At 45.2% G+C, this 13,035-nt stretch overlaps 1 protein-coding gene across 2 annotated transcripts in view; it reads right to left on the reverse strand.

Annotated features, from left to right (window-relative positions):
- Positions 1-3,414: 3,414 nt before the first annotated feature.
- Positions 3,415-13,035, reverse strand: part of LOC112220159 (KN motif and ankyrin repeat domain-containing protein 1) — a 28,216-nt gene continuing 18,595 nt past the window's right edge. For both annotated transcript variants that reach the window (XM_024381838.2, XM_024381839.2), the window contains exons 3-13: positions 12,178-13,013; positions 10,016-11,915; positions 9,698-9,859; positions 9,089-9,197; positions 7,236-7,400; positions 6,976-7,063; positions 5,287-5,506; positions 4,795-4,937; positions 4,424-4,624; positions 4,214-4,312; positions 3,415-4,077 (exon numbers count right to left, since the gene is read on the reverse strand). In XM_024381838.2, the coding sequence (XP_024237606.1) occupies positions 4,015-4,077; positions 4,214-4,312; positions 4,424-4,624; positions 4,795-4,937; positions 5,287-5,506; positions 6,976-7,063; positions 7,236-7,400; positions 9,089-9,197; positions 9,698-9,859; positions 10,016-11,915; positions 12,178-13,013 (3,986 nt within the window). In that variant the 3' untranslated portion in view covers positions 3,415-4,014. The remainder of the gene's footprint in view (positions 4,078-4,213; positions 4,313-4,423; positions 4,625-4,794; positions 4,938-5,286; positions 5,507-6,975; positions 7,064-7,235; positions 7,401-9,088; positions 9,198-9,697; positions 9,860-10,015; positions 11,916-12,177; positions 13,014-13,035) is intronic.

The raw sequence follows: 13,035 nt of genomic DNA on the forward strand, positions 1-13,035 counted from the left end.
ATCATACATGATATGTTCGGATATTGACTCATTAGATATCCTGAGATAGGCCTACGTGGACATCTTATTTTCTCTATGATGACAAATACAGTTGGCCTATATAGTGTATTTTCTCAGCAGATACAATTCATATGCTCTTGCCTGAGGTCCATATCAGGATCTTGATTTGCTTTTTGATATGCTAAATAAGGACAGTTTCTGATGCTTATTTGCGGACATGCTCAATAATTTGACAAATATTAAATCCATGTCATTCTTTCAAACACTAGCTATAATTTTTGTATTCACTCTGCATAAAGGTGCACACAAACTAAAATCACTGTAACTGGTAGCCTAGCAACAATAATCAAGTATTTTCTGCGGTTGAGTTCAAACAGTCATTTTTTAATTTGGGGCGCCACAATGAGTGTGTAAATGGTGTGTGATCAAACTGACAACTGGAGTAACAAAGTGTGAAGCTGTTCAAAAACTACCTCAAGGAAGTTTATAGTAAGTAGCTAATTTGAGATATTTTATTTAGCTTAGTAACTAGAATCAAGAACGTTAGCTAATCAAAAATATGAAATAACATATGGAATCATGTAGTAACCAAAAAAGTGTTTAACAAATATATTTGATATTCTTCAAAATAGCCACCCTTTGCCTTGACAGCATATTTTCAAGCATGGTGGTAGCTGCATAATTTCATGTGTATGCTTGTCATCGGCAAGGACTATGGAGTTTTTAGGATTAAAATAAAATGTAATACAGCTAAGCACAGTTAAAATCCTACAGGAAAACCTGGTTCATTCTACTTGCCAACAGACACTGGGAGACAAATTCACCTTTCAGCAGGACAATAAACCTAAATCACAAGACCAAATCTACACTGAAGTTGCTAACGGCATGCGTTTCCTTGCAGGTAACCATGGTTGACAGAGGAAGAACAATGATTCCAAGCACCACCCTCCTTGAGGCTTCCAGTCTGATATTCGAACTCAGTCAGCATGACAGAGTGATTTCCAGTCTTGTCCTTGTCAACACTCACACCTGTGTTAACGAGAGAGTCACTGACATGTCAGCTGGTCCTTTTGTGGCGGGGCTGAAATGCAGTGGAAATGTTTTGTTGGGGATTCAGTTAATTTGCATGGCAAAGAGGGACATTGCAATTAATCGGATCACTCTTCATAACATTCTTGAGTATATGCAAATTGCCATTATACTAATTGAGGCAGCAGACTTTGTGAAAATGTACAGTGCCTTGCGAAAGTATTCGGCCCCCTTGAACTTTGCGACCTTTTGCTACATTTCAGGCTTCAAACATAAAGATATAAAACTGTATTTTTTGTGAAGAATCAACAACAAGTGGGACACAATCATGAAGTGGAACGACATTTATTGGATATTTCAAACTTTTTTAACAAATCAAAAACTGAAAAATTGGGCGTGCAAAATTATTCAGCCCCTTTACTTTCAGTGCAGCAAACTCTCTCCAGAAGTTCAGTGAGGATCTCTGAATGATCCAATGTTGACCTAAATGACTAATGATGATAAATACATCAGATGCCTTATGGCATCAGACCATAAGGCATCACTGGGGCCAAGCTTCCTGACATCCAAGACCTATATACTATGCAGAGTCAGAGGAAGACCCAGAATAATTGTCTAAGAGTCCATAGACTGTTCTCTTTGCTACCGCAAGCCAAGCGGTCCCGGAGTGCCAAACCATAAGACTGCTGAACAATTAATCAAATGGCCACCCGGACTATTTGCAATGACCCCCCTCTTTTACACTGCTGCTACTCGCTGTTTATTATCAAAGCATAGTCACTTTACCCCTACCTACATGTACAAATTACTTCAACTAACCTGTACCCCCACACATTGACTCAGTACCAGTACCCCTGTATATAGCCTCGTTATTGTTTGTGTTACTTTTCTTTTTTTACTGTAGTTAATTTCATAATTATTTTCTTAACCAACAATACAGGTTTACAAAACAAATAAAGTTAAGGGCTTGTAAGTAAGCATTTCAAGGTAAGGTCTGACAAATACAATTTGATCAAGGTGTGGAAAGCTCTTTGAGACTTACCCAAAAAGACTCCAAGCTGTAGTCGCTGCCAATGGTGTTTCTAACATGTATTGACTCGCTAATCAAGATATTAGTGTTTTATATTTCAGTCATTTTTAATGCTCACATTTTTCTTTGACAGAGTATTTTGTGTAGATGGATGACAATTTAAAATGAAATCCATTTGAATCCCACTTTATAACACAAAATGTGGCAAAAGTCAAGGGGTGTGAATACTCACTGAAGGCACTGTATGTACATGAAGACAGGGTAATGTAACTAGGCATCAGAATATAATAGTGGTACAATAAAGAACAGTAGCAACAGCATATGATTAGTGTACAAGTGTGTGTTATTGTGTCGGTATGTGTTTGTGCATATGAATGTGAAGATGGAATTGAGGGACATGCTCAAGCACGCGCTCTCAAACACACACACACAAATGTAGTGCACTTCTTTTGACCAGAAAGCTATGGGCTATATAGTTTCCTACTCTAAAGGGAATAGGATGCCATTTGGGACACAACCTAGGATGGAGATGAATGAGGGGAAGTATCTGCTTCATCTCATTTAATCCCTCAGTTTTAATGAGGGGAAACTGCTAATCACCTTCACTCGCTTCCAAATACTCAGACACATTTCTCAGCATTTGGAGAACAGTAAGAACAGAACATAAGTTCTAATGGGGGCAGGCTGTCAATTCTGGAGGTGGGAGGGAGGGAGATGGGGTTTGCGCTAAAGTTAGACTTGCATCCTCTTACCTCAAGTAAAATTTCTACAATCAGAGTTGCTCTCGCTCTCTGTTAGCTTCTGAAGGAAATCAAACGAACCAGACAATGACCATTTAGAGGTGAGGTCCCCAGATGAATGGTTTGTTGCAGACAATACTGCTGCAACTATTGGAAAACTTCTGTGAGGCCCTACTGAGTGAGTCAGAGAAATACTGTGATGACATTCACAAATTAATCCTGTTGCTAGCACTACTTCCTCGCCCTCGGACCACGGTGAACAGAAGAGCAAACAGAAGATAATAAAATATGCAGCCTCTCTAGGACAAAGGAAGCAGAATTTGAGAAGGCTTTTGTATTGCAAAAAGTAAACCTTTCCGGCATGTAGAATTCACCTGATACTCCCCGGCATCAGCGGTATGTGTTGGTTTTTAACAATGTAGAAATATTTTCCTGTTGCGTTATATCATGATAACCATTCACCACAGCACTACCAGGAGGAAACATTACAGAGTTCTGTTTCTCACAGAGTGATGTTCTGTTCAACCAGAAAGTCCCAGCAGGTGGCACCAGGTACAAATATCAACTGTCTTTCCTGTTGTTTATTTAGAAAGGGTAAAAATCACATGGAAGATATTGAGGTACTTCAGTTTATTGTATTATTTAAAAGCATAAGGCACAGAGCATTATACTAACAATGAAACATTTAACACTAATATACTAATTGTAAATGCATAACTGTACTTCCAATGGGCTTAAATATATGATATATACAATGACAATAACATAAAAAATATATGCAAATATATTGATGTTTGAGGGCATAGAAAGAAATTATCTGCATGTATATGCAATGTATTCAATCTAGAGACTAAAATGTCAAAAATTAAACTCCTACACAGAAAGGCCACGGGTCGTGGGGATATAATTACTGTAGGAGAGTGATTTGCCTAGCAACCTCTAAGTTTCAGGCTGTCAACCTGGACAAGAGAAGAGGCAGTCCATATAGGCTACATCATTTGTTCGTTTCATTAGGCTAACATTTACAATTGTGGTCTCAGATCGCTTGTTGAGTGCTTGGATACGAGGGCATCATCTATAAAACGAACATAAACTTTGAAGCCTTCATAAACCCTATATAAGGGCCACATAGAACCTTCACAAATTATTCCATACACTAAGCATACGTCTATGTGTAGCAGCAAGGGTGGAGGTTTGAGGGGCTTGCGGGTAGTTTCATTCAAAGACGACTCTTCCAGCGGAACTGGGGGGTGTATTTCTACCGAGACGAGGGGTTCCCTATGGAAAGACGGTGGATGCACACACACCATATGCACACGATTAGTTGGTATGGAACAGATGTACATAATTTTATAGAATAGGTATATAAAAACGAACGGAGGGACCCGATCTATAGATATTGCGTGTTACCAACCCCGGCCTGGCATTTGGAGAAGTTGACATGGGCATAGAGCAGCACTGCTATGTCTTTATGTCCAGCCTCAAGAGCTATGGACAGGGCCGTGCTCTCATCCTGCATACACACAGACAAACAGGGCACAAACAGTGAATCAGACAAACAAAGACACTAACACAGTGATAGTCTGCTACGGTGAGTGAAAAACACACACACACAGTAACTCACGCTGTCACTCAGGGTGGCGTTACAGCCTGGCTTGGCCAGCAGCAGCCTGACTATCTCAGCGTGGCCGTGTTCGCTGGCACACATTAGAGCTGTAGAGCCCTCATCATCCTGAAGGTTGACCTCTGCCCCCTTGGCCAGCAGGGCCCGCACCATGTCCATCCTGCCGTGGCTCACTGCCAGCATCAGGGCTGTCTGACCAGCCTGGGGTCAAGGGTTAGAGGTCAGCAGTAAGAGGTCAGAGACAAAAAGATGGACTCAAAGAGATGGCCACTCGGGAGCTTGAAGTCGACACACTCAGCCAGTGACCAGACAAGCTCGGACTTAACTTGTCAAAGCTTAACACCCCCCCAGACCTCTGGCCCTCCACATACCTGGCTGGCCTTGGCATTAACATCTCCTTTAATGAAGAGCTCCTCCACCACCTCCATGTCCTCTGGGGCCTCCACAGCAGCCAGGGCAGCCAGCATGATGGGGGTATATCCTGCCTTGTTCTGCTTGTTCACGTTGCACACATCTTGAATGGAAGCCAAAGAGGAAATGTGACAAAACAATGGCACAGAATTAAAAATAACACTACGGGTAGCTCAGTTAAAACTCTGTGACCAGATTGCGGGGATCCTCTGAAAGAAGTATAGAACAAGAAGGCCTGCACACTGTTAAAGCTCCCAATTCACTGCTTTGTCAGGTCAACCAAACAAACTGAGTGCTCACATCCCAGAATATACACATTTCACCTCACATGACCACCACAAACTTTTATATACTCTGAAAGAACACATTTTAGATTAATGTACTCAACAGAACATCATATGAGTGAGAGGTTTAAATGGAAGTCAGGTTCAGGTCTGAGTCAGAATCAGTACCTGCCAGCAGCATCCTCTTTACGACGGTGAAGTTGGAGTGGGACACGCTGTAGTGGAGTGCTGTGTTACCGTTACCGTCTGCCAAGTTGGCTACGTGTCTCTGCACGGCTGGAGAAACTGACCGGAACGCCGTTAAATAGTCCCCCACCACAGCCGGAGCAGCTGACTTCTGACTGGACACACGGAACCACTCGTGCTGCAGCATGTTCAGGCAGGACCGCTGAGGGTGGGACACAGGATAATACATTCTAAGCAGGACATCAACCAACACATGTATGGGCACACAAACATTTATGACATACAAACTCCTAGTAGAGACCTACATTGGGTGAATTTGTTCTAGCTCGCCTGGACAGGCAGAGATTTCACTTCAGAACCAATGGCATGGTCTAAATGTCCAAACCCTGCAAACCAGGGTGAGCCAAAACAAATGCAGCCAAACACACACTGTCAAGCCTTCGTGTTTTTAATTCGGAAAAAGCACAAACAGGCGTTGTTGTCTGTCAGGACGAACTCGCAGTACTGTAATTTAGCAACCCTCCATCATGCAGGGTGTGCAGAGAATTTTGAACAGTGAATTACCAAAGACATATTGTAATTATAGGGACATTACTGAATGAAAATAAACATAATCAGCCAATTCTTCAGTTCCTTTGACCTCACCAAACCCTCTTCCTTAGGGGGAAGACTGACCGCCGATGGCAGTGACAGATCATCCACAACTTCCCTCTCACCACAAAAATAACTATTACAGGGGACTAGTGCCCAGGGCATTTTGAGTGGTCTTCAGAACATTAGGTATGGTTAGGACTAGGAACAGTGGTGAAGGGTATCACATGGTTGGTCTAGCACAGGGCAGTTCAATGTCAGTCCTGGAGGGCCGAAACACTTCTGGATATCACATCCTGTTCTTGTAATATGGGAATAATTCAGACATCAGTCTCTCTATCCCTGCTCTTCTTTCTCCCCTGGGATGTATTCATTATACCAACTCTGTTGCAAAACGTTTCTTAAACGGAAGCAACCAGAACAAAATGGGGGAGGGACCTACAGTACCTGAATTTGTCAAGTAGAAATTTTAGTTGCAAAACGTTCCATTTTGAAACTGTTTGGACTAATCACTACATCCCTGCTCTTCTTTCTCCTTCTGTTTTCTATCACTCAACCAGTCACTATGACAAGATAAAAAGCAGATGATGTGGAACACATATGGTGGCGTCAGAGTTAGTTAGGTTTCAAGAGGCGTAAAGGACGTAAACCAAGACTGAGCTAGATGTTGTTGTCTGGGTGGAACACAGAGAGAGAGGGTGTATGTCTATGTAACTCATACACACCCAGGCCTTGAAGTCCCTGCCCAGAAACACTACCAGACGGCAGAAAATTACAGGAGTCGGCACATTCCTCAGTTATACATGTCACAAATGAAATATTTTTTCCTCTAGTTTAGATTCCAAGACATCGAGTTGACCTCGTGCCAACATTTTATATGGTTTCATAAATTCTTGTATGATGAATCAAAAGGGACACAGGCAATTAGAGAGCTCCTAAAGTCACAATTGTAGTCATTAACCAGTAATGTTCATGACCATTCCCATACATTCTTGTTAACAGACAAACAAAAACACATTCATACATACGCACTTCCATTCAGTCTACTTGTGCCACTGGCCTCTGTTTAGCAGTACTCACCAGTTCTCTGCTGGATAAAATCTGGTCGTCACTCAGATGGGTCTTCAGCGCATGGCAAGCAGACAACATCTTCTCACTCAACTGAAAACTGTAGGGATAGGACCTAGTTATTTGATAAACTAATTGCACAATAACTATATACCCTGAACAAGCTGGAGAATAATTCCCAGAGTGCAATGCAAACTTACTGATGGCTGATGCTCCCTGAGGGGAGATGGGATTAAGTGAAGTACATCCCCTAAAACCACTACCATATTCACCTCTCCTGTATCTCCGTCCTCCCATGGCCACTACATTCTCTGTTGGCCACCCCTTTGTTCCCGCCCGTTCGGCTCCGATCCTGGAGACCACAGACCTCCCTCCACCTCCCGTTCTTCTCTTCTTCTTCAGAGCTGGATGGTTCACTAGTTGACATGGACTCACACCTGCAGCCAATACCCTCAGTTATTTCAAACTTTCCTCTACTAGGCCATAGCTTACACAAACTAAATATGTTTAACCCATAATATGAAGACTTGAACCTGCAGCCAACACACAGAACTGAGATGATTTTAACCAGTGAAACATATCAAAGTCTGATCAGAATAAAACTCATATATATATATATATATATATACACACACACACACACAGTACCAGTCAAAAGTTTGGACACACCTGCTTATGCAAGGGTTTTTCTTTATTTTCTACATTGTGGAATAATAGTGAAGACATCAACACTATGAAATAACACATTGAATCATGTAATAACCAGAAAGTGTTAAATCAAAATATATTCAAGATGTTTGATTCTTCAAATAAGCCACCCTTTACATTCTCTCAACCAGCTTCATGAGGTAGTCACCTGGAATGCATTTGAATTAACAGGTGTGCCTTGTTAAAAGTTCATTTGTGGAATTTCTTTCCTTCTTAATGTGTTTGAGCCAATCAGTTGTGTTGTGACAAGGTAGGGTTGGTAAACAAAAGATAGGGCTATTTGGCAAAAGACCAAGTCTATATTATGGCAAGAACAGATCAAATAAGCAAAGATAAATGACAGTCCATCATTATTTCAAGACATGAAAGTCAGTCAATACGTAATATTTCAAGTTTCTTAAGGTGCAGTTGCTAAAACCATCAAGTGCTATAATGAAACTGGCTCTCATGAGGACCGCCACAGGAAAGGAAGACCTAGAGTTCTCTGCTGCAGAGGATAAGTTCATTAGAGTTAACTGCACCTCCAAAATTGCAGCCCAAAATAATGCTTCACAGAGTTTAAGTAACAAACACATCTCAACATCCACTGTTCAGAGGAGACTGCGTGAATCAAGCCTTCGTGGTTAAATTGCTGCAAAGAAACCACTACTAAAGCACACCAATAAGAAGAGACTTGCTTGGGCCAAGAAACACAAGCAATGGACATTAGACTGGTGGAAATCTGTCCTTTGGTCTGATAAGTCTAAATGTGAGATTTTTGGTTCCAACCGCTGTGTCTTTGTGAGACACAAAGTAGGTGAACAGATGACCTCTGCATGTGTGGTTTCCACCGTGAAGCATGACACTGTTGTTGATTTACTTAGAATTCAAGGCACACTTAACCAGCATGACTACCACAGCATTCTGCAGCGATATTCCAGTCCATCTGGTTTGCGCTTAATGGGACTATCATTTATTTTTCAACAGGACAATGACCCATAACACACCTCCAGGCTGTGTAAGGGCTATTTGACCAAGAAGGAGAGTGATGAAGTGCTGCATCAGATGACCTGGCCTCCACAATCACCTGACCTCAACCCAATTGAGATGGTTTGGGTTAGACCGCAGAGTGAAGAAAGAAGCCAAGTGCTCGGCATATGTGGGAACTCATTCAAGACTGTTGGAAATTCCAGGTGAAGTTGGTTGAGATAATCCCAAGTGTGTGCAAAGCTGTCAAGGCAAAGGGTGGCTTTGAGGAATCTAAAATATATATATATATTTTTTAATTCTTTACTACATGATTCCATATGTGTTATTTCATAGTTTGATGTCTTCACTATTATTCTAAAATGTAGAATAGTCTAAATACATTTTTTAAATCCTTGAATAAGTAGATGTGTCCAAACTTTTGACTGGTACTGTTTTATCAGACCCTCACCCTGTGGTCACGCCCACAAACTTCAGGCTCTTCCTGGTTCCAGTGTAGCCTCGGTCACCATCTTGTTTCTTCATGATGGACCTCAGCATGTTGGCGGTCGTGGGCTGACCTGGAGGGTTAATGTTTCCCAATGAATTCTAATTTGATTGTTGTGAACCACTTGTTGTGAAGTTCTGAGAATTTGTTTTACTTATTGAATGTCTACTTCACCTAGTACTTTCTACAGAGAGTACAAACTCTTTCACATATACAAACACTCATACATAGACATACAATTTCAGCTCTAGCCTGTCAGCCACAGACCGCTGTGTAGTGAGAGATGTGTGCTTTCCAAAACTCAGCATCCACCCAAATATTTCAATAGTAGGTCTTCCAGAGCCAATGCCAAACCAGAGAAAGAGCTATTTCCTCCTCCATGGTTCTACTGGTTCAAAGGAGGCCAGGCTTCTTCTAGGGAGCGGTCTGCCAGCAGAATGCTCCTTTAGTTTCTATTTTTCTCCCGCTCTCAACCCATCAACATTATGGAACTATTTAAAGGCACCACTGGGATACAACTGCATTCAGCCCCTTACATGCACACACAAACTGACACATACCAACAAAACACACCGTGCAATGCAGAGGACGTTTGGTGTTCTATGCGTAGTATCTTTTGCTTGACCTCTGACTCCTTAGTAACACGCTGGCTGACCCCTGACCTTTCTGTGTTTCTCTTAGGTGAGGTGTTAGTGAACTGGCTGGGCCCTGCGATGGACTGGAACTGTACACAATCTGTACAAGGGAGACAGAGAGAAGGGAGAGAGGAAGAAATCACCCACTGGATTATTGTGTATAAAGAAAAATGTCCATGATACCAAACAATTATCCCTAGTAAATACCCATCGCAGATGCAAACTGTGAGACAGACTAGACAGACTATATCCATACCTGTGGATTGTGAGGGTATTGGCCTGTCCTCCGTGCCTCCCTGTATCATGGCAGAGTTGACGGGTGACATGATGAGGGTGGTGTTGTCTGACGCAGGCTGGATGAACACCTCTCCCAGTTCACTGTAGCTCTCAGTCAGCAGGCCCTGCTGCTCCCTCAGCAGACACTGCATCTTCTCTATGTAGTGGTCCAGACCAGGCTCTAACTGGGATTGGCCCTGGGCTTGGTGAGAATGGGATGTCTGTGTCAGTGATGGTGGTCCTGCAAGATCCCGTATGCGCCCCTCACCCACCCCGATCCCAATACTCCTGGTCTTGGTGGGGTCGGGGAGACAGGAAGGACCACAGGCGATGTTCCGGGTCTTCAGTCCAACCAGGAAGTTGTCGTTCACGTTAGTCATCCCGACCCCAGCGTCTCTGGTAGTTGCCTTGGTGACGGCCGCATTGGTTTGGGTTGGTTGTTCTGCGTTTCCTCCCCATGGCACGGTCGTTCCAATGCCAACGGAGCGGGTCTTAGCAATGGTCTGGATTAGCTCTGGGACCCTGCTGTTGCCAACAGCGATGTTCCGGGTGATGGTGTGCACAGTGTTGGTGTGTTTCTCCTGGGTGTTGAGCACGGTGTTGGTGCTGGAGGTGGTGTTGAACAAGCGGCAGGTGTTTGTGAAACGGGAGACCGAGCTGAGTGTTGGTGATGTGTTGGTGCGCTGGGAGACCGTCTGAGGTGACACCATGACACCTGAATCCACCCCTCTGACTGGAGGGTCGGTTGCCATGCCGACCTCCTTTACAGCACTCATCACGTCGTCGACCGTACAGTCCCCGCTCCCCACCGACACAAACTGACACTCCCCCATCCACCTTCTTCTCGCTGCAGCCAAACTCTCCATGGTCAGATCTGTGTTGACACCTGCCTCACACACCCTCACCCCTGTCCCCACACCTTGGGTGACCATCACCACCTGTCTCCCAACACATTGGTCCTGGGTCTCCACTCTCTCTCTGACCACCCACCAAGTCATCGGTACCTCTGGTCCTGAGCTCACACTCTTCAGCTCCGGCCTACAGGACACTCCAACACTACAGCCCCACCCCTCCACCTCCATCCTACCTCCAGCAGAGGCGTCCTGGACCTCTGTGTGGTTGCCCACCCCCAGGCTCCTGGTCTGGGCCTTGGGCCTGGCCTGCGTGGCTGTGGAGGTGCTGTGGGTGGATGGCCTGGCGGTGGAGCCTTTATCAGCCTTGTTCCTGGCCCCGGCAGCCTGTAGCTCCAGCTTCAGCCTGCCCATCTCTGTCTGCAGGGTGGACTCCTTTACCTCTGCCTCCAACTGACACACCCTCTCCTTCAGGGCTTCTATGATTCTCTGCTGGGCATCTAGCTCCGACCCCTTATCCGCGGTGACAACGAGGTGGGCCTCAGTTACACCCGTTGCTATGCATCGTGTGTCTGTGGGCTTGGTCTTCATGGCGATGTCCCTGTGTTGTTTTGAGGACCTGACATCTAAGATGGCATCCAAGTCTTCATCAATGCCGATGGCTACTGATTTGTGATCTCTGCAGTTGCTGCGTAATGTGTTCTGGTTGAGGCCATGCCGTGCTTGCAAGCGATCACCCTTGATGGTCCTCTCCAAAGCCTCCATCTCAGCAGTCAGCTGCTGGAACTCCTTCAGGCCAGAGGAGGTACTGTTGTGCTCTGCCTTGTTCTCCAGCCCATCTTCAGGTTTCCCTAGAAGTTCAGAGCCCTTCCCAACCCGGAACCGACCGGCGCTGCCCGTGCTGTGGGCTCTCTTCCGGAACACGTCACTCAGCTCTTCTTGGTCCTGGTTCTTCATCCGAGAGACCAGCTGTCTCTTCTCCTCCTGGAGGACAGAGATCTTCACCTGTAGAACAGGGATGCTCCTCACCTGCGTAAAGATACATTAAAATCAGCTAATTAAAACTGACTAGCTAGCTAACTAACAGTGTGCAAGCAAATCTACAAAATCATTATACTGATATTTTTTAAACATAAATTAATACTGGGATTGAAACACACAATATCTTTTTATACTTTATTTTACCACATTAAGTCAGTTTCTAGAATGAAAGATTCCCTGACCAAGATGGCTAACATTTTACACCTGATGCCAATGTCCATTCTAGTGTTCTATTTAATTCAATGCTGACCTGTTCCTCCAGCTCCTTCAGCCTCTGGATGGCCATCACCATCTGGTCCCTGACATGCTGCAGGTGCAGGGGGCTGAGGCCCGTGACTGGGGTATCCCTGCCAGAGCTCTGGGGGCTGGGTCTCAGGGACCCTCCGCTGCCCAGAGAAGAGCCGTGGTGGAGGGATAGGGGCAGGGAAAGCTCAACTTCAGCATGAGGCTTGTTGACATTTCCGCTGTTGTTCTGGTTGTAGGAACACCAGCCGGTGAAGGCGGACAGGGAGCCACTGGAGCCCACTCCCCCGAAGCTGGCTAGGCGCCGGCGGGGATGGGGCTCAGGGTGGGGCTGGGCTGGGGTGGTGCTGGAGGTTTTCTCCTGCTCTAAGCGCCTACGGGTCTCCACCAGGGTCTTCTCCACTAGAGGGTTGAACCTGGGGGTGTTCAGGGAGCGGACGGCCGGGGCAGGCTTCCCCTCTTGGGGTTTCAGAGGGACGGAGGACCCCTCCTGACTAGACGGGGTGGTGTTGCTGGTGGTAGAGGCACTGTGGGGTGGAGGAAGAGGGGGTCTCCCTCGGTTACCGGTCGACATGGCAGACTGACTCACCCGCGTGTCACCACTACTCGCCGAGGACAGGGATTCCGATGAGGTCCATGATTGGCTGGGTGTGGTGCCACTTTGCGCTTCTGCCCTGCTGTTGGTCGCCCTGAGGGGCTTCTTCCTCAGCCTATTAATGGTGGAGCCGTTCTGAATGTCGTCCACGTACTTGAGGAAGTCCAGGTCCAGCTGGTATCCGTAAGGCGTCTCCAGATAGTAGGGGGTGGTCTCCTCAGTAGCACTGACTGACCTTCCCCTGTTACCTGGTAGAAGAGAGTTAAAGAA

The sequence above is a fragment of the Oncorhynchus tshawytscha genome, linkage group LG20 (genome assembly GCF_018296145.1).
Source record: "Oncorhynchus tshawytscha isolate Ot180627B linkage group LG20, Otsh_v2.0, whole genome shotgun sequence".
Taxonomy (NCBI): domain Eukaryota; kingdom Metazoa; phylum Chordata; class Actinopteri; order Salmoniformes; family Salmonidae; genus Oncorhynchus; species Oncorhynchus tshawytscha.